General features: G+C 38.7%; 1 protein-coding gene across 3 annotated transcripts in view; it reads left to right on the top strand.

Annotated features, from left to right (window-relative positions):
• TRPM6 (transient receptor potential cation channel subfamily M member 6) overlaps positions 1-26352 on the top strand; it is a 194674-nt gene that overhangs the window by 162923 nt on the left and 5399 nt on the right. For 2 of the 3 annotated variants that reach the window (XM_079925535.1, XM_079925534.1), the window contains 9 exons: positions 2839-2930; positions 4254-4312; positions 6155-6180; positions 9107-9157; positions 11091-11156; positions 13365-13648; positions 15505-15587; positions 16343-16548; positions 23380-23431. In XM_079925535.1, coding sequence (XP_079781661.1) covers positions 2839-2930; positions 4254-4312; positions 6155-6180; positions 9107-9157; positions 11091-11156; positions 13365-13648; positions 15505-15587; positions 16343-16548; positions 23380-23431 — 919 coding nt within the window. The remainder of the gene's footprint in view (positions 1-2838; positions 2931-4253; positions 4313-6154; positions 6181-9106; positions 9158-11090; positions 11157-13364; positions 13649-15504; positions 15588-16342; positions 16549-23379; positions 23432-26352) is intronic. The other variant, XR_013828939.1, reaches the window with a different exon arrangement.

Raw genomic sequence — 26352 nt, 5'->3', positions numbered from 1 at the left:
GAATCTGGATCAGAGAGTATTCATTTAGTCTTATTTATGGGTGGGGTTGTCTAATTTTACAAATTCTTTAAAGTTCAAGTGACATTGATATGAGCCTTTACACAGAATTCAGTGGATTGAGTTGTAGTTGGTTATTTACTACTGCTTACGTATAGTGTTTGTTCCATTGGCAAATATCCCTTAAGCTTAATCATAATGATGTTTGTAGAGGATAGAAGACAGATCAATGAGCTAGGAACGAAGACTGTGAGCTAGGCATAGAATGTGAAATAAGCCTGGGTATATGAGGGCAGATTATGAATTGAGAGCAATGAACTGAACATTGAACTTCTTGCATTTGATAGTAAGAGAACTTTACTCATTTTTAAACAGAGGGGACTATGTGATTAAGGAGTCATAAATATTTTAAATTATTTGAAACACTAAACTTAAGGTACAAATAGATATTGTATTGAAATCTATGTTACTATGCTTCTTTAAAACTTTGTTTGCTCTATGGTCACTGGTTTTCAACCAAGGGGTGATTCCGCCTCCACAACCAACAATGTCTGAAGACGTAAGACATTTTTGGTTGTCACAACTGAAGGAGGGGCAGTTGCTCTTGGCATCATTTTTACATAAATTATTTATGTTTTTTAAAAATATATAAAAGATATGGTTGATATAATATTGTATTATTTTTAGGTGTACAATGTAATGGTTTGATATATGTATGTGTTGAAAATGATTACCACAATAAGTTAACATCCATCACATAGTTACAATTATTTTTTCTTGTGATGAGAACTTTTAAGATCTATTGTCTTAGCAACTTTCAAATATACAATACAGTATTGTTAACTACAGTCACCATGCTGTACATTACCTCCCCAGGTATTTATTTATTTTATAGCTGGAGTTTGTACCTTTTGACCATCTTCACTCATCTCTCTCACCCTCCCATCCCCCAAATTATTTAAGTTCTTTCCAAAAAATTTCAAACTGAGAAAGATGGGTGTGGCAGGAGGGTTCTGGCAAAGAATCTCATTTAAATCTGATGATCAGAAAGGAAGAGAAGGTTTAGGGAGTTAGGCTGACTCCAGGTGCCTGGCTTGAACCACATTCAGGGTTGAGAATTTTAGTTTTTAAAAACTTGTCTGAGTTAAGAATTAATTAAAAAAAGAATTAAAAAAAATAAAATTTTGAGGGTGGGGAGGTGCCCTGTCAGGTAGATCTTTCTAAAGACAAAAAGTAAAGTTCTGAGGAAATCAACTATGAAAAGGAAAAAATTTTTTAAAAAAAGGAAAGCATAGTTTGTTTAATTTTAATACTGTGCTATCATTGAAATCATATTTATCATAATTTTATGATGTTACGAAAAATGTACATGAAATTTTTTGATTTTTCTTTTCCAGTAGCTTTTTTGCATTTCCTGTATACTTTTTTTTTTCAGCATAAAACAGTAGGAAAAAAAAAAATGGTTATTTCCTACATTTAGACAGGAACTCTTTTTTTTTCCACATTTTTATTGGAGTATAATTGCTTTACAATGTTGTGTTAGTTTCTGCTGTACAACAAAGTGAATCAGCTATATACCTATATCCCCATATCCCCTCCCTCTTTTTTTTTTTTTTTCTATACGGTACGCAGGCCTCTCACTGTCGTGGCCTCTCCCGTTGCGGAGCACAGGCTCCGCAGCCATGGCTCACGGGCCCAGCTGCTCCGCGGCATGTGGGATCTTCCCGGACCGGGGCACGAACCCGTGTCCCCTGCATCGGCAGGTGGACTCCCAACCACTGCGCCACCAGGGAAGCCCTCCCCTCCCTCTTGAGCCTCTCTCTCACCCTCCCTATCTCACTCCTCTAGGTAGTCACAAAGTATCCAGTTGATCTGCCTGTGCTATTCAGCAGCTTCCCACTAGCCATCCATTTTACATTTGGTAGTGTACATATGTCAGTGCTACTCTCTCACTTCATCCCAGCTTCCCCTTCCCCTGCTGTGTCCTCAAGTCTGTTCTCTACATCTGCATCTTTATTCCTGCCCTGCCACTAGGTTCATCAGTACCGTTTTTTTAGATTACATATATATGCGTTAGGGTCAGTTTTGTTCCTTTTTATGGTGGAGTAATATTCCATTGTATATGTGTGCCACATCTTCTCTATCCATTCATCTGCTGATGGACATTTAGGTTGCTTCCATGTCCTTAGCCAGGGACTCTTAATAAGTATTATTCTCAGAATTAATCCAACCAAATATTTATTAAATTATTATTGGGCACCTGCTATGTGCCAGTGACTCTGTAAGTACCAGATATAAAAAATAACAGTAATGATCCTTGTCAAGATTTTTTTAAGAGAAGGATTAAAAATTAAAACTATTGGCTGGCACTCTTTTCTATCTTTCTTTTGTTTTTGTTTTGTTTTCTTTTTTAAGTAGCCTATTGTAATGCCTGATGCAGTTGTTAAGGAAGAATTCCTAACAATTTGGACCTCAAATTTCATGTATTTTTAAATAAAGCATGGATGATAGGGTGCAAGGGAAGGTAAGTGTGCAAAAATTACTAAAGGTGTTTAATAGGAGGGCAGGTTATGGATAACTTAATTCTTTGATAGAGAAGTATAAATGGTTATAAATGTAAAGGTAACTATTGAAGAATAGAAATAGGGTGTATAGCTTTCAGCCACTTGAGTAAAGCTCAAAAAGGACAAAGGAATCTTGGTACAACTTGCTAAAAAGAGAAAGAAAACCCTATATTCCAATTTAGATGAATGCACGGTGTTCAGATCTTTTATTTGGAACTGTGATTCAAGTGTAACATGTTTTCACGTATTCTCTATTTTTTGCCTTCTTTTTAACAAGGTCTAGAATCTTACATATATCAGAAAATGAAAAGTAGAGAAACTGAACGGCATTCTGTACACGTCAGTGATCATGTAAGGCAGTCTCAAGAGGTAAAAACATTTTATTTGATATTTTAAAAGCTCAGTTTCTCACCCTTTGTCCCCCAACTTTATTCTTTCCTTGTCGTTCGCCTTTATGCAGTTTATCCACCCAGTAATTTATCCTGGGTATTTTTATCATGAAATAGAAAGAATTTAGGAATTTTTGAAACTGTTTTCGCATATATAAAAGTTGCCATGTGGAAGAAAATAAGATATTTTCAATACACTTTTAAGAGGTAGAGCTAACATCAACATATAGACTCTACTGGGAGACAGATTTCAGCCTGATTTGAGAAGGAATTTTTAGCAGTTGGAGCTTTCCAAGGATGGAATGGTTTATTTCTCGAAGTAGTAAGTGCCTCATTTAGTGTGGTTAATTAAACAGGCAAAGCAAACATCTTTGCAGATGTGTTGGAGGGGATTTGGACATTGCAGGAAAGGACTTTCAGTGTTTCTCTACCACTGATTTTGCAGTCTGTTTTTCTTAACCATTTGCAAATATGTGCCTGTTTTATTGCCATTCACCATGAGGGAAGCATGATCTAGTTAGACTAGCCCCCCAAATCTAATCTTGGTCTTGGTTTGAATATTACGTCTATGACCTTGGGAACTATATGAATGTATACTAACAACCTCAGATGTTCTTGTAGGAATGCAATCTGTGAAAGTAAAATATAAGACTACTTGAAGGTAATTGGAGGCAGGGACCTATCTGCCCTGTCAAATCCTGGCTCTGTCACTTCTAGGTTTCAAAGCTGTATACATCAATTAACATGTGAGCTTCATTACCTGTATCTCTAAAATGGGGTTAATGCCATCCTTACGAGACTGATAGTGGATAACAAAAATAACACCAATGAAAATGCCTAGAGTAATGCTTGGAGTATAGAAATAGAATGAGATATATTCAAGGTAACATTCTAAATAATCATCAACTGAAACAATAATCTGATGATAGGATATAATAATGTAATGGTCAGTGTTTCCTGTCAACTTTGACCTTCTTTTCTTCTTTCATGTCATTAACTGATGTTATATGTTCACTCTCATTTTTGTAAAAACCGTTATGTATTACATTTTCTCTTTGATGTCCCCATAAAAGTAATCCTTTCTGTTAAGGTCAGTCATCACACCGAGTTACTCATATATTGTGCTAACATTATGCATCTTTCTAGCTTGAGTCTTGCATGTTTAGCAAGAGAAATATTGAGCCTAGAGGAAAGGAAAAAAAGAACTATACCCTCCAAGGAGTGTGTTCTGCAAATGTATTACTGGAAGCTTGGGGTGGGAGAGAGTTGGGTGAACATGTAATGACCTTTCCCTTCTGCCCAGGATCTAAGCAAAAACTCTTTGTGGAATTCAAGGAGCACCAAGGTCAATAGGAACTCTCAGTGAGTATTTCTAAATGTCTGCCTTTAAGCATCTTTGGCTTTTATTTTTTTTAACTGGATTGGGAATAAAGGTTTAATTGGGTCAGAAAAGGAGGAAAAAAAAAGTGTGTGTCCAATGACAGTATTTTTCTTGTGTTAGCAAGAATGAAAATTATTTATTCTCCTAGTTTTCCTGTTTCTGGCAACAAGATCTCACCTTAGTGCCTTTTAAGAATATAATGATACATGTACTACTGTAGCAAATTAACCGTTTGTCTTTTTTTAAAATTTAATTTTATTTTTGGCTGGTTTGGGTCTTCGTTGCTGCATGCGGGCTTTCTCTAGTCGCAGCGAGCAGGGGCTACTCTTCGTTGTGGTGCATGGGCTTCTCATTGCGGTGGCTTCTCTTGTTGCGGAGCACGGGCTCTAGGCGCATAGACTTCAGTAGTTGTGGCGCACTGGCTTAGTTGCTCCGTGGCCTGTGAGATCTTCCCAGACCTGGGCTCGAACCTGTGTCCCCTGCATTGGCAGGAGGATTCTTAACCACCGGACCACCAGGGAAGTCCCTAACCTTTTGTCTTTTTAGTGTCGGAAAAACACACATGAAATAATGAGTATCATATATTTTCTGATAGATAAGAGTGAAATTTGCATTAAAAAGTAGGAATAAATTTGTCTTGACTGAAAATAAAAAGACTTAGAATGAAGACTAAATAATTTTTTTAGTTTTTTTTTCAAAATTTTCCTTTTAGTTTATGAGATGGATCTTTTTGGTTTCTCCTTAACATCCTAAGTGTTTGTCAATGCAGTAACAAGTTGAGAAGGATTGAGACAGAGAGAAAGGAAGACAGGGCTAGAGAGAGGAGATAGAGAACTCACCTTTTTATAGACTTGAGGTTCCTCCTAGACTTTTATTTATTCAGAGAAAATTTGAAAACCAACCAAGCAAAGATTATTCTGTTTGTAGTGTTTTATGGACTTTTCCAGTTACATCATCAAATTAACCATTCTTAGAGTTATAGGAGCAGAATTCAAAAGCATCTGTACTCTACAAAGGGCCCGTTGATGCCAGGCAGGTGGAATATGGCGGTCAGTTTGCAGTCAGCTCTGTTTGAGATGGCCTTTTCTCTGGAGCTCTCAAGGTCTCTCTGTGCAAGCCTGCCTCTAGCCTTAACATGCACATGAGTTTCTTCTCCCAAAAGTTCTGTAGTTTGTGCTCATGCAGAGTAGTGGGTTATTGCAGCATGAAATTAAACAATAACTGTAATTGTACTTGCTTCCCCAAGGACCTTAAATACTGGACATATTCTTCGAATGTATTTATTCCAACTTGCCCATGGCCACTTGTGCACTTGAGCAGGGCATGTAACAATTTAAAGAGAGCTAATTTCAGCCTGTGAACATTTAGGGGCCATGTGGGCTAATGAAACTGATTTGTTGGCTTGTCCAGAGATATTCACAGACTCTTTTGTAGGCATCTGCCTTGCATAGTTCAGGAAGCCTTTAGTTTAATTGATCCAGAACAACACAAACACAGTTAAATCTTATATATGTTGTGTGATCACATAACTAATTAAAAACAAAAACCAACAACTGCTTTTCAGTTAGCTTAGGGCCTACTCAGTAAATTAATTACATGTATATCTGGTGCTCATTCTTCTATGAAAACAATTGTAGGGTTGTAAACTGTTTCTCTAAAGGTAGGGGTCAAATGTAACTGATACTCTTCCTTCAAAGTAATATATACACATGTATATACATATATACTTATAGATTGTATTATTACTGTTTCATACACTTTTCATTTCTTTGATCATTGAAAATTTTGAAGCATTATCTAAATAACTTTAATTTTTCAAACAGGTTGAGAAGTTCAAATGGAGTTAACAGTAAGTTTTTTTTGTTTTTATTTTTGGCTACGTTGGGTCTTCATTGCTGCGCTCGGGCTTTCTCTAGTTGCGGTGAGCAGGGGCTACTATTCATGGCAGTGCATGGGCTTCTCATTGCGGTGGCTTCTCTTGTTGCGGAGCACAGGCTCTAGGCGTGTGGGCTCAGGAGCTGTGGCTCACGGGCTCTAGAGAGCAGGCTCAGTAGTTGTGGCGCATGGACCTAGCTGCTCTGCAGCATGTGGGATCCTCCCGGACCAGGGCTCGAACCCATGTCCCCTGCATTGGCAGGTGGATTCTTAACCACTGCACCACCAGGAAAGCCCAACAGTAAGTTTTTATATTTTTATTTTTTCATCTTATCAGTGGTGGGGTTTACTCTCCTGCTGTCTCAGACTTTTATAGTTCTTGAAATCCTGATTTTTGTTTACTATACAAAGTAGCAAGTTCGGTAGAAAAGTAGAAGGTTGAATGTCTTTCTCCAGATAAATCAGGAGATCTTACCTGATCTTACCTGTTACCTGTTTTTGACTGTGATTTTCTAGTTTTCTCTGTGAGTGAGGGTATAGCCACTGAGCTCATTTAGACTGTTCAACACCTCTTACTGTCATCGTTTAACACATTACTATTTAAGAACCATTCATAAGATTGTATGTGGATCTCCTTTCCTATATGTCTTCAGTGGGACTCCATGCCCCAAGTGGCTAAGTGGGACCAAGCCTACTTTGGTGAGACACCTCCCTGGTGAAGCCACTCTCATTAGCTACTTTCAAATTTCATCACAAACTGTACCTTTCCATCTTCCTGACCCCTCGATACAGACTGGGCACCTTCATCACTTATGTGAAACCTTCAGTGCCTTCCCATTACCTATAGGATGGGCTGCAAATCCCTTACTCTTTCTCAATGCTCTTGAGAGTCTGGCCCCAGTCCAAATTTCCAGGCTCATGAATGAGCCCTTTTATGCAATATTTCTTCCATGAAGAATGTGACCACCTACCTATTACCCTCTCCACGTGGTGTCCAGAGGGCATTTTCAAATGTGGAACAAAATGTTCCACCTCCCTTCTCTGCCATCTCAGGAAATGACAACTTTATCCTTCCCGTTGCTGAGGCCAAAGTCTTGCAATCCTACTTGACTCCCATTTTCTCACATCCCCACAGCCAACCCATCAGTAAGTCTTTCAAAATATATTGAGAAGCTGATCACTTTGCTACCCCCACGTATCACTTTTCACCTCTTCCCTGGATTACAGGATGGCCTCCAAACTGTTGCTCTATTTCCAGAGAGCAGCTGGAATAACACTTTTAAACTCAAAGTCATATTGAGTCACTCTTCTGTTCAAATGGTGTTCCAGCTCACTCTGTAAAAGCAAAGTCCAAACACCGTCTACGAGGCCCTGTTGATCTGCTCCCCCTCCTTCAACTCTGGCCACTCTCTCCTCCTTAACACAGCAAGTATGGTCCTGCCTCAGGACCATGCACTTGCCATTACTTCTGCCTGGAATACTCCTCATTTATCCTTATGACTCACCCCCTCTCTTCCTTCGGGTCTTTGCTCACATTTCACCCTATCAGGGAGGTCTTTCCTAACCAACCTATATAATATAGAAGAGTAATCTCCCTGTCTCCCACGATTCCTAACTCTCTCAATATATATGTAATGTACTATAATACTATATATTTACTTATTTATTTCCTATTTCCCTTTCCTACAATGTAGGCTTTATCTGTTTTCATTACTGCTCTGTCGAGGATAGACCAATACCTGGCACGTAGTAGGTCAGTAAATATATGCTGAATGAATGTGAACAAGATCTCACAGCTCCTTAAGTGGTGAAGCCAGGATTGAAACTCAGTTTTGTCAGACTCAGATGCCCATACTCTATTTCACATTGTTTGTCTATGAAGATTCCCTAAGCCTCTATGTACACCTCTATTATATTACTTAGCAAACTGTATCGTGATTATAGTTTACCTGTATTTCATATTTGCTTTTCACTAAGGTGGGGGAGCCACATCTTATTTACATCCCTCATGCCTAGCACGACCCTTAGTGGGGGCTAAATACTTTTTTTTTTTTAATTATTGAATCGAACTTAGAAAGGCACAGTCTTTTTTGATGATCTTACCTTTTACCCAGCACCCCCAAAGGGAGGGAGTTTCTTCCCTTCCTTATCCAGCAACAAGAAGCCAGAGACATCTGTGAAATTGGGCTCCTTATGCCGCTTCCTCTACAAGGTATAAAGTAGTTGCCACCATGAGACTAAAGTTCTCAACTTTAATTTTGATTTTATGAAATGGCAAAACTGTTGCAAAGGATTTCTCTTGCGACTTGTAATTTAGGACTTGAGCAGGTAGAAGAGAACCAGTTAAACTTGCAAGAGGTGTTCCCAACACACAGTCCGTCTGTAACCAAACAAATCCCTTGCTCTCACATTCTCTGCCTCCTTCTTTGTTTCTCTTATATTCCTCTTAATGTGTTTTCATCATCTTGTTGTCATTTTAAGTCAGTGAAGTAGTGTGCTAATAACTTGGTATTAATAATGTCTTTATGTGGGTACTGCATCTTGGTAGGGAGCTCAGAGAATTGTGCTTCTGGGATGTCGTGCAACGTGATGGGCAGCCGAGTGCCTTCTGCAGCACAGAGGTGTAATTGGTTCAAAGGAAATACATCTTTGAGGCTAATATTACCTGTCTTTCTTCAATTCCCTATATAAATATGTTTGGAGACATTGCATTGATGATTGGAAGCTGTCAGGATACCATGCACAATAATGTGGTTAAAGAATATTAGGCAATCTTTTTCGAAAATCGAGAAGCCATTGTGATTAACCCGTTCAATAATAACTTTGCAGGCAATATATTCATAAACATGTATTTACCTCCAGCCAAGTAATTAAGATGCCAATCTTCTCTGTAATTTCAGGAATCTCAACCTCCTTAAAAAGCCCTCAAGAGTCTCACCATCATTATTCAGGTAGGATGCCTGTGTACATAGACATGTCAATGGAGCTAAATGTCTGTGATTCTGCATTTGGAAACAGAAACACTGGTGAATTTGTGGTGTTGTTATGGCTCCAACTTGAAAAGTTGTTGTTCACTCTGATGAGAGAACATTCAGATTTCTTAACTTGGGAAAACAAGTTTTTAGGATTTAAGAGAATTTGGATTTAAAAAAAAATGTGTGTATTGGTAAGTTCCAAATTGTAAGGAGGAAAGACGACCTTGAGATCTGAAAATTCCTTACGAGGTCAAAAGCCAGAGATCTTTGTATTTTGGGCTGGGGAGGAGACAGGCCTGAGACTAGTCCTCTGAGGAAGGGTTTTGCACCCTCACTGGGCCCTCAGTGAGGGTAACCACTGAATGAATGCCAACCCCACAGGGTAAATTCAACAAAGACACCTTAAGGGATGTTATTAAACAAGATGTCAAGGGTCTTGACTCTCTTAAGCAACATCACTTCACAGTGATTCAGTTGTCTTTCTTTCAAAGTGGGAATAATTGTACTTGCCCTTCCTGAGGAAAAATCTGCCAAAGGGCTAGTTGAGAATAAAGAGGGAAACACTTTGAAATGCAAAGCAGTATAACAACCAACTGGACTCGTGCCATTGGGTGGTCTTTTGGCCATCGTTGCTCTCAGTATTGGATTAGATAACACATGGGCAAGCTTTTTATATAATCTGAAGCTCAGTACAAGAGTAAAAGTGTATTGGTGTGATAATTTTCGTTATTATTATATCAAGGTCATGTGCTCAGGATCCAGTAATAGGCTACCTTATCCTGAATTCTCCTCTGTAGTGAATAGTGTTTCTGTGGATTTCAGACTCCACATTCCAGGCTCTTGTAACTGGGTCTTTCAGCTCAGCAGTAATCCGTTATTTTGACTCCAGCTGTCAGCTGAAGAAAGCATCTGGTGAGGAACACTGTAACTCACATCGACTCTGATTTGTTAAGATACAGCTCTTAACAGGAAAATGCAGATCACTTGCTTCTAATTAAAACTGGTCTTCAGCTCTCTCTGGGAAAAGAAGATGAACTCTGCAAAATCAACAGTAGATGTCCCCACAGTCCGCTGTGCGTTAGATTTGATCTGGAAAAGAAAAACCAGAAAGACCACAGATTAAAATGCTCTTTAAAAGCAAGTTCCACATCTGAATGGATTAGTATGGTATTTGGTATTCAGGAGAGTGGAGGTAATAGCGCTACCTCAGAACATATTATGTAATCTCATATAATCTATTCCTAAGACTGGGATATCCTTCCTGTTTAAGGCATAGTTTATTTTAAATACTGTATTATAGATAATACATTTTTAAAAATTTATTTATTTTTGGTTGTGTTGGGTCTTCGTTTCTGTGTGAGGACTTTCTCTAGTTGTGGCGCGCGGGTCTCTCACTGTCGCGGCCTCTCCTGTTGCGGAGCACAGGCTCCAGACGCGCAGGATCAGTAGTTGTGGCTCATGGGTCTAGTTGCTCCACAGCATGTGGGATCTTCCCAGACCAGGGCTCGAACCCATGTCCCCTGCGTTGGCAGGCAGATTCTCAACCACTGCACCACCAGGGAAGCCCCAAGATTTTTTTTTTTTTTAATGTGGACTATTTTTAAAGTCTTTATTGAATTTGTTACAATATTGCTTCTGTTTTCTGTTTTGGTTTTTTGGCCCTGAGGCATGTGGGATCTTAGTTCCCAGACCAGGGATTGAACCTGCACCCCCTGCATTGGAAGGCGAAGTCTTAACCACTGGACTTCCAGGGAAGTCCCTGTAGAGAATATTTTTGATAAAAGAAAAAATAAAGGTCTTTGAAATAAAATATTTTAGCATAATATGAGTATATTGATGTGGGGAAGGCTTTCTGTAAATTCAGCCCACTGATGCATACTTAAACTAGTAAATCTGCTTTTGTTTGCAGCCATTGAAAGGAACAATTTAATGAGGCTTTCTCAGACCATACCATTTACACCAATCCAACTGTTTGGTGAGTGCCATTTCTACCTTCTTGAGGTTGTGCCAGGGCAAAGGCATACCATCTGAGTGAATCATAGGAGAAACCATTTTGCATAATTTTAGCTGCAAATTTTCTTTTGCCCATGGTTGCAGTTTAGTTATATTAATTTCCTAAAATGGAAAGTCTTGTTAACTGCCCGGCTGGTATCTAGAGTCAAAATCTGGTATACTATGGGGATGGGACCTATAATGAGCAGCAGTTGGGGAAAAAGCAATAATATTGCACCTGGCATTCACTGATTTAAGGCTGGAAGTAAGTAGAAAAGAAAAGAACCAACCAACCATGCGTAATAAATACAGAAGAAAGCATTAAACGTCAATACAGTAGAAGCTAATAGACATCTAAAGAGAAATGCTTTGTATATCGCTTTTTATTTGTTTGTTTTGTTTGTTTTGTTTGATGTAAACTAATTGCTCTTAACTCAGAGAGCAAATGTAATTTTTAAAGGCTGGAATAGTAAGGAGAAACAAGCTCGTAATAGCCAAGGCTACCGGCGTTTCTCTGTCCTGCCAATTGACAAAGTAACAAGGGTCGCCACACTGTCCCAGATCTTGCTTCTCAAATACTTCACATGGGGACAGATGAGGTGGCTTCTGATCATCGATGCAAATGCCTTCTCCTTCCACTTGGCTCCATAGCTGGTTTTACAACTCGGTAGCTCTGTTTCAGATCCTCTAGGTAATTAGAACTCTAAAGTGGCATTTATCTGGGCACCAGGAATACATATTTCAAAACATGTTACTAAGCATTACCTAGATGTATTCTTTGGTAAGCAATTAAATGCAAGAGTGAGCGAATAGATTCTTTCCTTGGTAAACCAGTACAGTGTTTATAAGAAAAGCCATTTGAAGCTGAGGTGTAAGGAGAAAATTAAATACGGGCTGGACAGAAGTTGTATAGAATATGTCACTTCTGTTAGGAAGCATTGTACAATATATTAGGTGGAGTCTAGGTTGAATAAGAATGGCTCCCTGTTCAACAGCCTAAAAGTGGAAGCTGTAGAGCCGTTAAAGAACATTTGTGTGTAAAATCTTTGAAGTGGGATTGGGTTTGTCTCCGAGGGTCTACTTCACATTAGCCAGGTTAACATATCTAATCTTTACAACAGCCCAATGAAGAGAATGTTATTTTCACTTCCATTTTACTGATGAGGAAAGTGAAGCTTTAAGTAACTTGTCCAAAGGCACAAAGGAAGGAGGGAAAGGCTCTGGGGTGTGACTTTGGTTCTAACTTTAACTGGGTTAAAACATGCGTTCTCAGTGGGGTAATCTCACCCCCAAGAGAGCAAAAACATCTTTTTATTTTTATGTGTAAAGCACACACACACACAGAGTTCATAAACATAAACAATATATCTTTGGTATTACAATGTCAGGGAAGGGGCAATTAGGAAAAAAAGTCTAAATTTAAGCTCCTAAGGGGGATGACAGGGTTAAACTATCTCTTTAAAAGTATGCTAACACATATATATGGAATCTAAACAAAAAAAAAAGAAAAAAAAAAAAGAAAATGGTCAGAAGAACCTAGGGGCAAGACAGGAATAAAGATGCAGACCTACTAGAGAATGGACTTGAGGATACGGGGAGGGGGAAGGGTAAGCTGGGACAAAGTGAGCGAGTGGCATGGACATATATACACTACCAAATGTAAGATAGATAGCTAGTGGGAAGCAGACGCATAGCACAGGGAGATCAGCTTGGTGCTTTGTGACCACCTAGAGGGGTGGGATACAGAGGTTGGGAGGGAGGGAGACGCAAGAGGGAAGAGATATGGGGATATATGTATATGTATAACTGATTCACTTTGTTATAAAGCAGAAACTGACACACCATTGTAAAGCAATTATACTCTAATAAAGATGTTTAAAAAAAAAAGTACTTTCCTTTAACAAAAGAAGCATAGCCTTGCTACTCTGATTTTATTTTTGTCTAGTTATAATTTATAATAAGAACAACTTAATATTTATGTGGCATCTGATGCTTTGTTCATTCTCCCCCTCCCTCTTTACTGGACTATAACATGGCCAGATGTCTGTACTTGCCTCTGAACAGGTGAAATTCCCATTCCCCACTGATCCTTTGAGAAACTGAACTGATTCTGAGTTGATATTTAGGACGCCATTCATGTCACAGACATGGATCTCATTGAACCCCTCCCCTGCACTTCTGTTTGCCACAGGAGAAGAAGTAACTGTCTACAGGCTGGAGGAGAGTTCCCCTTTGAATCTGGATAAAAGCATGTCTTCTTGGTCCCAGCGAGGGAGATCTGCAATGATCCAGGTGTTGTCCCAAGAGGAGATGGATGGTGGCCTCCGCAAAGCCATGAAAGTCATTAGTACCTGGTCTGAGGATGACGTCCTCAAGCCGGGGCACGTTTTCATTGTGAAGTCCTTTCTTCCTGAGGTTGTGCAGGCATGGCAAAAAATCTTCCAGGAAAGTACTGTGCTTCATCTTTGCCTCAGGGTAAGTCAGAGACCCAGAGCCCAGATGGACAGGTGGTCGAAGGAGATCTGGCTCTATCCTGGTCAAAGGCCATTATCTTTTTTTTTTTTTTTTGGTGAATACTTCCTTTATGTATAATATTCATATATCACAGATCATTGATTAGGAAATGTCAAATACCACTGATATGATTAGGGTAGACATACACACATATTGATGTATATACACACATATATATGTATATGTTTATATACATATGTATGTATATATTCACACACATTCATCTATAAAGCCAACATTTTACCTAATGTGAAAACAGAGGCACACCCATCAAGGTCAGAACAAAGCGAGAATGCCCACCATCTCCACCACTATTCAACACATTACTGGAGGTATTAACCAACTTAATTAGACAAGAGAAAACAAAAGTATAAAAACTGGAACAGAAAAAGAATGAAAACTAACTCTGTTTGCAGATGATATGATAGTAATGCTAGAAAACCTGAAGAACTAGTGATAAAAACAACTCAAGCAATAAAAGAAATCAGGAAGGTGGCAAGGTTAATAAAATTAACACACCAAAATTAATAACTTTCATATAAGCAAATAATAACTAGTAGAAGATATTTTGGAAAAGAAAACCCTGTTTACAATAGCAAGAAATTGAAAATGCTTAGAAATAAGTGGAATGTGAAATATTTAAAATCTATATGAGGAAAAATCACTCCTGAAAGATACAAAACTAAATTTGTACAAAGAGAAAAACAATCCTTAATCTTGATTAGGATGTTCCAACATCATCAAAATATAAGTTCTCTTAAAGTTAATTTATAAATTTAATATTATCCCAATAAAGATTAGGAGATACAAACTACTATATATAAAATAGATAAACAAAGTCCTACTGTATAGCACAGGGAATTATATTCAATATCCTATAATAAGCCATAAAGGAAAAGAATATTAAAAAGAATATATATATGTGTATAATTGAATCTCTTTGCTATACACCTGAAACTAACACAATGTTGTAAATCAACTATACTTCAATTTTAAAAAATCCCAATAAACTCTTTTTTTTTTTTTCTGGAGCTAGACACCTACTTAGAAAGAAAGGGAAAAAATAAAATATACGTACATGTATCTACTTACTCTCGCAAAAGGAAACATAGGAAGGTTAAACCAGAAAGCAGTGAAATAGATTGCCTAAAGGGGTGTGGAGGTGGAAGGCAGGAGGGAAGAGGAGATTAAGATGGAAAAAATAGGGGAAAGAGGACAATTCTCTGAGTATGCCTTTTTAATTTTTTTAATATCTTTATTGGAGTATAATTGCTTTACAATGTTGTGTTAGTTTCTGCTGTACAACAAAGTGAATCAGCTGTACATATACATATATCCCCCTATCTCCTCCCTCTTGAGCCTCCCTCCCACCCTCCCTATCCCACCCCTCTAGGTCATAACAAAACATCGAGCTGATCTCCCTGTACTATGTGGCTGCTTCCCACTAGCTATCTATTTTATATTTGGTAGTGTCTATATGTCCATGCCACTCTCTCACTTCGTCCCAGCTTCCCCTTCCCCCACTTTGTCCGTAGGTCTGTTCTCTACATCTGCCTCTTTATTCCTGCCCTGCCACTAGGTTCATCAGTACTGTTGTTTTAGATGAAGGCCATTATCTTCAACCCAAAGGATAGCCTATTCCTTTTTGGAAGTGGTGGTATATTGTTATTTTTGGCTTTCGCTTTTGGAGTGGGTAGTGGTGGAAGCTGAATAAGGCTGAAAATCATACTTGGGAGGCCTCTAGTAATTCTGTGATCATTAATTAGTAGGCATCTGATAGCAAACCAATATTTTTATCAATGTTCCCTATTTTTCAGGAAATTCAACAACAAAGAGCTGCTCAAAAACTGATCTATACCTTCAACCAAGTGAAACCACAAACCATTCCCTACACTCCAAGGTGAGGAAATATTGGCACCCTGGCCCTTCATCTTATGTAGGAATTTCTGTCAATTTCTTCTCACCTGTTAGTCACGAGAAATACCAGACCCACGGGGAAGTTCCCCATGACCTTAACTTTGGTTTCTTCCTTACATAGTTCTCGGAGACAGTAAAAAGAGAATTAGACACCCTAGGTATGTTTTGGCTTAAATTGCTGAATTTATGTGAGTAGAAAAGAGAAGATCAAGCAGAGGCCGTGACTAACCTCTCAATTACGAAAGCAGGCAGATCCCGGGTGTAGTTACTAATGTCCAGAAACATTATGGTAGAAAAACACTTCTATTTTAAGCATAGTTTCTTCTGTTATCTTACAGAAATTAGGAACCTTAAAGGAGTGAACTCTTGTTACTTTCACTTGAGTGTTTCCATACACTTGTATTCATTTAGCGAGACAGATCATAGTGTGGTGCTGAGGACTTACAGTAAAGTTTTACTGTCTCATTTACAAGGAACTTCATAGAGCAAGACAAGAAAAGTTGAATCCAGTACTGTTTATAAAAGAGTTCCTCAGAAAGAAGGGAGGTGGGTAAACGTGGGGAAAACTCCCAATCTTTGCATTCCATTCTTTCAGTAGAAAGGCAAAGGCATGTGCATTGAGGCTGCTGGGACTAGAGTTAGGGCATCTCCCCTGGTGCTCTCTGTTCAGTAATATAAGTCCCACCTTTGCTGCCTTTGGGGGAATCAATGGCCTCTTCCCACCCTCCCTCGCCATAGGTTCCTGGAAGTGTTCTTAATCTACTGCCATTCAGCCAAGCAGTGGTTGACCATTGAGAAGTACATGACTGGGGAGTTCCGGAAGTACAACAACAACAACGGTGATGAAATTGCCCCCAGCAACACCTTGGAGGAGCTGATGTTGGCTTTCTCTCACTGGACCTATGAGTATACTCGGGGAGAGCTGCTGGTTTTAGATCTGCAAGGTGATTGATAGCTGAGGATTTGATACAACAAGCATGAGGCAAAGTTCAGGAAACAGTGACCAGGGATTGCTTTCTCAATGTCATTGTCACCTACATTTTTTTTTTTTTTTTTTTTTTTTTGCGGTACGCGGGCCTCTCACTGTTGTGGCCCCTCCCATTGCGGAGCGTAGGCTCCGGACGTGCTGGCTCAGCGGCCATGGCTCATGGGCCCAGCCGCTCTGCGGCATGTGGGATCCTCCCGGACCGGGACACGAACCCGCGTCCCCTGCATCGGCAGGCGGACTCTCAACCAGTGCGCCACCAGGGAAGCCCCTGTCACCTACATTTGACCCCAGCTCTTTCTTTACTCAAAGCCGTAGTTAAGGCCTTTCAGTGGAGACATTCCTTGGCAGTATGTACCTTTTTTTTTTTTCTTTTAAACAGGAGATGGTATCTGTTTTCTGAATTTATTTATTGTTTGTGGAACTGTTCTAAGTGGGAGGAACCAGAGAGGTGTCCCGAGAGATCATGCAAGAACCAGGATGGGTAATGTATGGAGTTGCTCCATCTAGCTTTGAAGGGAGGTGGCACCATTTATTTCAGAGACGTTGTACAGTGATGATCATGGGCACCTACTATGCTGTTTCTCACCTATAGATCAAGAGAAAAATATAGGCAGATGATTAGCTGCCCAGAATTTAAAGTCATCTAAAATGTTAAACGGGCAATGAGTTTTATACCCAATTTTCCAGTTTTATGGCCTTTCTTTGAACTTAGGTTCACAATAACACTTAGGCATGCATTTATACACACAGGAAAGTTTAAATTCTGGTCATTTCTCATGATTCTGAGCTCAGTATTTTAGCAGTTTATAGTTTAGCTTGTTCTCTTTGCTGTGTACCTTGATATAAGAGTTCACAAAAGTATAAACTCAGTCTGTGAAAGGCAACTTAGTGCGCTCTTATTTAATGGAAGCCTTTGATCAATGCATCTTTCTACTCTCAACACCTCACCTGTGACTTATAATCCTGCAGTAGGAAACAGAGTATCTCTAGCAGGTTTTCCTTGCAGGGACAGAACGAAATATGTATTAAGGTCAAAGTTTAGTCCCTGGGCTCACTGACTGGGGCTTTGGTTTTAAATAAGGGATTTAGCCCAGGCACTTTCATAGAAGTTATCTCATTTAATCCCAGAAGCAGCACCTTGAGGTAGATATTATGGGGACTTTAGGCCCAGAAAGTTTAAATAACTTGCCCAAGGTTGCACAGCAGCTTAAGCGGAAGCCAAGATGCAGACTTAAGCTGGTTTGACCATCCATGTTCTTTCCTTTTCACTGTTCTGTCTTTTATTTCTCTTTAAGTTTCATAGCCACAGGACATTACCATGTTCTGGTTCATTTAAAATGATAGGGCCTTTTCCTTGTCCTCTCTGACTTTCCCATCTCTCCACACCTGGAATTCTGTGCTGAAAGCCAGGCTTGGAGGATGGAGACAGTCGAGATGAACAGGCAATCCTGGGACATCGTGAGCAATGTACACTAAGACTGCAAACCCATTTTGATTGAAACTCCTGTCACATGCTCAAGGATGTGTGTGTGTGTGTATGTATATATATATATATATATATATATATATATTTACACTTTTCAAACTACACATAAGTCCTTCTGTCCTTTCAGATCTATGCTGTTGACAAGGTGTGAATTATATTTCTAACCCTCAAACACAATATTTTAGGAAGCAATATAAACAAAGTTAAAACAGTCAAGATGATTCAGCTTTTAAACCAGCAAGTACAGTATGATCCATGTAAACCCAGCACACTGATGCCCAAGGCTGCTTTTGTAGCTCATGCTGGGGAAAGGTTGATTGTTTTCATCTATACTTGAGTGTCTGTGCTTTGAGTTTTGGGTAGAGATGTTTAAAAAGTAAAAAACAAACAAAAAAACAAAGAAAAACTTCAAGGAAGTAATGATGACTCTTCAGTGTGTTTTTGTTTAATGATGTTTATATTTGGGGATTTTTATGTCTCTTAGTAAATCCAAAGTGACGTTAAACAGAACAAACACTGCATTAATAGTCTTGGGGGAAAAAAAGGAATTAACTTTATTTTTTTACTGGGCAATTATGTGAATTGCAGAAATAGACCACTCCAAATAAACGATGTGAAAACATTGACCTTCAAAGGAGGTAAGAGTGGACATCATAGAATGAACATGAAGAAATTGAGATACTTATCGGAGAGTTTTGCCGATTGGTTAGCCCTGAATTTATGGAAGAACGAGAATCCTATAATAGTAATTACAAGCAGTTATATTACTACTGCTACTAGCTAACATTTACTAAATAGTTACTTTGTGTCAGTCACTCCGTTAAAGGCTTATGTGCATTAATATGTTTAATCCAAGCCAGGTTGGAAAGGAAAAATGGGAGAATATAATGTATTCTTAAAATATCATAATAGTTTTCAGTTCAGTTATGTTTTACATTTAATTGATTAGTATTTTTAGTCTTTGGAGTGATGATGTGCATTGTCTGGGTGGCAGGGAGTGGAGACTGAAAGACGAATTAGCTGCAGTTAGGAGAGGCCCTGTCGTCAGGGTCCTGGGGGCTGACCAGGGGGCAACCACCTTGAGTCCTTGAGTCATTTGTAATAATAATGGTAAATAATGTTAGGCACTTAACTCAGAGGGCTGTTAAGGGGCTGAAATTAAGCAAGTTCCTGACACAGTGAATGTTAGTTATTGTTGTTAGTATTAGTCTCTGTGTGGCTTGTTAAAATGGAAGTTAATCTTCAGTTGTGGGTAGTCTCCTCTTAGCTGTGTGGTCCTGGTGATACTTGAGGGAGATCCCAGCTTTGGCCTCTGTAGAGTGAAGCCCTGATCAGCTTGCTGTGCTTCCTGTTGCTTTGAGGGAAAGAAGGAATGAGAAGCACTCCGGCAGTTTATTATTTCAGTTTCTTCTTTTCTTCTCATTACTTTCTTCCAAGGGAGTGCCAATCATTAACCCAGGAGCTACCACATCAGGCCACGAAGCTGAACTCTAGGGAGAGGCTTGACTAATTTCAGATCACATGTAATTATACTGTAGTCTTCCAGTCTCCTTCCATTTAAAAATCTTACATGTGAGAGCCTGAATCGTCATCATTATATGTGAAATCCAATATTTAGTTTCCAGCAATAGGAATGAAAAACAATTGTATTTCAAATTACAGTGGTCTGTGGCATGTTTTTTTTTTTAAGCTCACTTTTTTTTTTCAAATAACTTTTGGAGATATTAATTTTTTATTCAACAAAGCAGTTTCCAGGATAAATCAGCATTAGCATCAGCATCTGCTGCTACAAGGAAGGTGACTTCTTTCCATTGATGTAGAAGTTCACTGATGCATCCCAAGGTGATTGGAATCAGAACGTAGGTCTCTGAGTTTCTCATAAGGGCGTGCTATGTATTGCCTGTACACGGGCATTTACTCTGTTAATGCCAGTAAAGAGAGAGCACTGGAATTTTTAGATCTTAAAGTGTCTTATTGTCTTTCATGTTTTCCAAATATCTACGTATGTGGGTAGGATGGGCACCTATGTTAAAGTTTGCCAATTGGGTGACTCCTGTGTAGCCGGAGAGGCTGGGGTGGTAGTAGTTGGTGTGGTGGTGCAGCATGATTGGTTCTCTGAACCGCTTTCTTTTTTTAACTCATTGGAATGCCCCTTCTGCCATTCAAGGGTCCCAAAAGATGTTTTTAGTAGTTAAGCTTTGCGCTGTCAGATTGGGTTTAGGGATATAAAGGTTTGTAGAAACTCTTTACCCTCGGTCTTATAGGAAGTTCTATTCATTAGGAAATAGTACTTTAGGAAAGTGAGATAATCAGAACATGATTTTACCAGTGGTAAGAAAATAGAGTTTTACTTCACAAGAGCTCTTGATAGAATAAAGACAATAAAAATAGCAGTTGACATGTTTCAGCTTCTTCTGGATCAGACCTTTTGCTAAGCAGTTTGTATATGCTAGTTCATGTAATCCTCTCAGTAACCGTATAGGATAAGGCCCGTGATTATCCACACTTTCAGGTGATACAGTTGAGACTCAGAGAGATTAAAGAAGGTGTCCAGATCACACAACTAGGGAGTGATGGGGCTGTGAGTGGGACCCAGATCCTTTGACTTCTGCCTATTTAACAGGCTACAAGACTGAAAGTAAATGGGAGCTGATGTGATTTTGATAGACTTTTTTTCCCCCTATAAAACCTCCTATTCCACAATTCTTTAGGTATTGTGCGTATTTCAGCTTAAATTTACAGTTTACTCAGACGTCAGCCTAAAGCTTTCATCACTGCTGGGAATTGTAGGCATAAAGTCATGTCTGAGCTTAAATGTGTGGAGGATTTGTAGCTTTTAGTCTCTCTATTGGTGGTACATGGGCTGTCTGTTTGTTGTTTATTTACTACATAGTTAAACATAGTTGTTCTGTTTATTTGCTACATGTTTGCTGTAGAGTTAGGGTCTTGTTAGGCTGTTCCTTTTTATATCTGTAATGAGAAAAGCATAAAGAGCCCAGCCTATTCATATGACTTTTTCTTTAAAAAGCAAAGCACATTTTGCATACTGCCCCTTGAGCCTGTGTTTCAGACTTATTTTTCCTTTCCCTATTCAAAATCAGTGTACAAAGAGATTCTAAGCCAAGGGTTCTGAAAGGGGCTCTGGGTAGAATTCAGAAGATCTGTGTACTTTGATGAAAAAACAAATTAAAATTATACCTAGGGGCTTCCCTGGTGGCTCAGTGGTTAGGAATCCGCCTGCCAATGCAGGGGACACAGGTTTGAGCCCAGGTCCGGGAAGATCCCACATGCCGCGGAGAAACTAAGCCCGTGAGCCACAACTACTGAGCCCACGTGCCACAACTACTGCAGCCCGCGTGCCTAGAGCCTGTGCTCTGCAACAAAGAGAAGCCACCGCAGTTGAGAAGCCCGCACACCGCAACAAAGAGTAGCCCCCACTGGCCGCAACTAGAGAAAGCCTGTGCACAGCAACGAAGACCCAATGCAGCCAATAAATAAATACATTTATTAAAAAAAAAATTACACCTTTATTTCATTAACCTATAGCTGAAATTCATCATTTCCTTCAGTTATAACGGAGACGACAGATCACAGTGGCATTAGCAGTACCCGTGACTGTTTGCAATAGCAATTACAGGTATTAACATAGCACATTGCAGTGTTGGCAGATATGTCAAAATACTAGTTGTATTTATTCCTTGTTGGATGTTATCGTGTTATTAGACTTGTGCTTGATCCTGTTATTTAACATACTAATAAAGAAGCACGTGTATTGCAGTACAATTTAAAAAATATTTTGATCACTGTATTTCAGTATCATTGATTTCCTTTGTAATCTTATGTATTCAAACTATACATTTAAAAACATTATTCTGAGAAGGGGGTACCTTAGCTTCATCAGACTGCCAAAAGGGTCATGACCCAAAAAAGGTTTAAAACCCCCTACTTAAGTTATTTTCCTAAGGAAGTCAGTTTCTCAGGGGAATGGTCTATAAACTATAAGGATTACCTTTTCTTGTGAAAGGTTTAACATATGGTAAAACATACAGAACATAGTAAAAATCTTTCTTTTTTAAAGTAGTGGTTAGAAAATGTGTTGGGTTTTTTTTTAACAAATAGAAATATACAATAATGTTATACATTTTATTTGATTTTAAAATAAATTTCCCACAAGGTTGGTCTCTTCCAAGGCAAGAGGACCAGTGCTGACTAGAGGATGATCTCAGACATTGTCGGCTTATGCCCACATGGTGCATTCACCTGTCTGACTGGCTCACCTGTGAAATGCTGCCTTTGGAAGTCAGCCTCACCACCATTCGCATTTTATAACAGATTCACTTTGGTGTTGATCCCTGTCTTGATAAATGTTAGTTTTATATGACACGTTACCCTTTTATGCATTGGTGCCGTTTTTTAAGAAGTAAAATTTATTGAAGGATCACATACATTCAGGAAATTACACACAGCATGAGCGTACATCTTAAAGAATTTCCACAACTGAACATGTGTGTGTAACCAGCACCCAGATCAAGCATATGGGGTGTTTGTATTCTTCTGTTTATAAACGCTATATACATACATACATATATATATATATGTGTGTGTGTATATATATATATATATATATGGCATTTGATATGTGTCTTTGATGGAGCGGAGGTGGTACCTGCAGAACCACACAGCACCTTGCACCTTTCTGAGCACTGATGGACTCCATCTAAGGAGACCTCGGGCTAGGGGGAAGGACACAAGCTTTGGCTTAGCTTCAATCCTGTTATGACCTCTTGTGGTCTGTGCAACCTCTGGCAAGTTGATTAATCTCTTTGAACATCAGTGTACTCATTGGTAAAATGAGGCTGTGAGGATGCTAATACTTTTCTTTCACGATTGCCAAGAATTAGAAAAAATAAAATTAGAAGAAATAAAATTAGAATGTCTAGTATGTACAAGTGGTAAATGAATGATGGATGCTATTATCAGGAAGTGTGAACACATCACAAAAACACTTTTTTGTAGCCTAGTGGTTTATTGCAGCATAATAGAGGGGGTTGTGGGAGACGGCATCAACTAAAGTTTTCAAACTTGCCTGGACAATTTAGTAGAGTTAATTCACATAATGTTGAGTTTACTACAGGGTGGGTGTCTAGTTAGTAGTAGAGTTAATTCACATGATGTTGAGTTTACTACAGGGTGGAAAGAAGGTAGGTATAAGAAAGAATTTTAAATTTGGTTTTTATTTTCTTGAATTTCTGAGAAAATGAAATTCCCCATTTGGTAAATGAATTTTCTTTTTCTTTGGAGGTGTTGGAGAAAATTTGACAGATCCATCTGTTATAAAACCTGAAGAAAAACAGTAAGTTAATTTATCATTTAGAAAATTGCATTTAACACATTGTACATGGTTTCTTAAAAATAATTTTTAAACATTTCTATATCTTGCCTAGATCCTAGAAAGGTTTTGATGTCCCTTTTATCTATATCTGTATCTATATCTATATCCAAGAATATCTACATCCAAATACAATACAATAAAATACAATAAGATTTAAAATACAATAAGATTTTAAAGAATGCATAGATTAGGAAATAGGGGCAAAAAGAAAATAAGGAAATAAAATAAGATTAAATCTGGAGTTGTTAGTACACAAAAATGGAAACTATGTATAAAGACCAATGCAGTGGGCAGAACTTTCTTGCAAATTTGCCTCTGAGTTTTCTAGTGGCCCAGACAAAAGAGAAATATGGGTAAATTCAGCCTCCTTAGGCTTTGACATGAAAACAATTAATGTCATAGGAGAAGCACAGTTTCCTTTGTTGTCATCACAGTGGAGTCATTGCATCTTATCATGGGCACTGTCTTCCATTACATGCCTATAAAACGAAAGCTGAGGGCATGAAGTGTGGTATTCAGTAACAGCAAATCTATGAGAGGACAAAACAGTGGGGCTTAAATATGGAGCCATCAGATTGTTAATTCAGGACTGAAGTGTAAATTATATAGAAGGATGAGTCATCTGCCTAGTCTTTGAATTCCCATGGGCATTTTATCCCATAAGCAGGCTTTTGGGAAGACTTGGCAGTAGAGGAGGTGGTATTCTTCTGTTAAAGGTGGAGTAAAAAGAAGAGATGGTGATGATTAAGGGAGGATCAACATGGCAGATGACAGTGGTTTTCAAACATGAGCTTTCATCATAGTCACCAGGAGAGCTTGTTAAAACACAGATTGCTACCCCCTACCCCCGGCCTTTGATTACCCCGGTTTCTGATTCAGTGGGTTTGGGATGGGTCCAAATAATGTAACAAGTTCCCAGATGATTCTAATTCTGCTGGCCTAGTGCCCACACTTTGAGAAGTGCTAGCATACAAAATTCTAATTTCTTAGTTGTCCTAAGTGTCTATACTTGGCCCCTGGGTTGTAAAACACACACACACACACACACACACACACACACACACACACACATATAATTATATAAGTGGGCAATTCATATATGATGAAATCTGAAACTTTTACTTCCCTCCTATTGGACTCATATTGTAAATATTCACTGCTTTAATGCTCTGTTCTTTTACTGAACAATTTAATCTAAATATGGTACCATTTGTAGGCATCTATGCAAAGAGGTACATCTAAAAGTGTATTAGCTACCCTGTGAACTAAGAGAGCTAGAGAAGATAAAGGTGAGCCATGTTGCTCCTGTGAATCCAGATCCCATGATATTTGACCATGGAGTTCATGTTGTAACCCTTAGGGTACAGATAAAGGCTTTGTTATTTTTCACTTTAGCAGAGTTGAAGTGTTTTTGGCTAAAAATACATATTATTTCTTCAGCAGCCCAGTGTGCCCAAGGGTTTTTAGTCGGAACCTGTATTACAAGTACTTCCTTTATAATTTGGCAGTGAAATTTTTTTTTGCATATAAAATGGATCAAGTTGATGTATACTCTATCATTTATTAAATTTTGACCTTGGTATATATATGTAATATGACCTGAATATTTCCAACTTTTAGAATTCTAAGAAGATTATATTATTCCTCTTGACAGTTGAGTATTTAACTGCATTCTATAGGCCAGTGGGTCTCAATTTCTATTAGGGTCACCTAGGGAACTTAAAAAAAAAAATGCTGCTCAGAATTAGCATCAAGTCAGAATCTCAGAGTATAGGACCCTGATGTCTGTATTTTTTAAAAATTCCCCATGTGATTCTAATGGGCAGTCAGGGCTGGGAGCCTCTGTCTTATGTCAAACTTTATTTTTTATGACTTGAGGATGTCATAAACTTTGGAAGCTGATAGATTGGTATCGCTGTAGCCTGCCTGGTTTTGTGGGGTCACCTAATTTTGGGTGCAGTTGGTCTTCATGGTGAAGATAATAAGTATTATTTTCTCACAATGTGGTGAATTACATCAATCGGTTCAATGAGGCTCACATTTTGGGATGCCGTCTATTTGTTAAACTTTTGCTACACAAAGCACGGGCCATGAACCAATAGTATTAGCATCACCTGGGAGATTGTTAGAAACACAGACTCTCAAGACCCTCCCTAGACTTCCTGAATAGAATCTCAATTTTCATAAGATCTTCAGGTGTTTTGGTATAAATTAAAGTTTGAGAAGCAAGTGCTTTCACATGTTGTTTTATTCTTAACAACAACCTTGGAAGGAAGTGTCTTCAATCCCACTTCACAAATGAGAAAACTGAAGCTCAGTGGAGATGGCAACTAGCCTATGAAGAGAAGGGGGTCAGTGAAAGGGGATGATCCTCTACCAAAAGGAAAGATGTTTTGTGGTGCAAATTCTGATATTGTCTCTAATGCCTTTTGTCTCTTAACTTTCCCCAACCTTTTGCACATGAAGACAAAGTCATCAGACCTGCTTCCCCAAATGCTTTCTGGCCACTTAACTTGGTTCTTCAGGTCATTGACCTTCAGTGGAGGCTGCCTCAGTGTTATTGGTAGTTTGGGATTGCACCTTTTTTTTCACTTACTGCCTTGATGGTTTTGGGCGTTTGACAAGTATGAAATGATAATGATGATGATGATGATGAGATGTTCTTTAGTAAATCTCTGTGTACATGGCACTAATTAGCATTTCCTTGAAGGTGGAACCAAGCTACCTCCTGCTCTCCTGTGCTGTGAAAAATCTGGAAAACAGTTGTATATTTTTTCAAACGTTGTTATCTGAGACTGCAAGGCTGTAGGCATGGCGTATGAATGTCCCTACAATCCTCCTTCACTCTCCCCTGCACAGGGAGTGGTCGAATGCCTGATACA

Source organism: Stenella coeruleoalba (assembly GCF_951394435.1).
Source record: "Stenella coeruleoalba genome assembly, chromosome: 7".
In the NCBI taxonomy this organism is placed as follows: Eukaryota; Metazoa; Chordata; class Mammalia; order Artiodactyla; family Delphinidae; genus Stenella; species Stenella coeruleoalba.
This window is presented reverse-complemented; position numbering and strand designations above follow the sequence as displayed.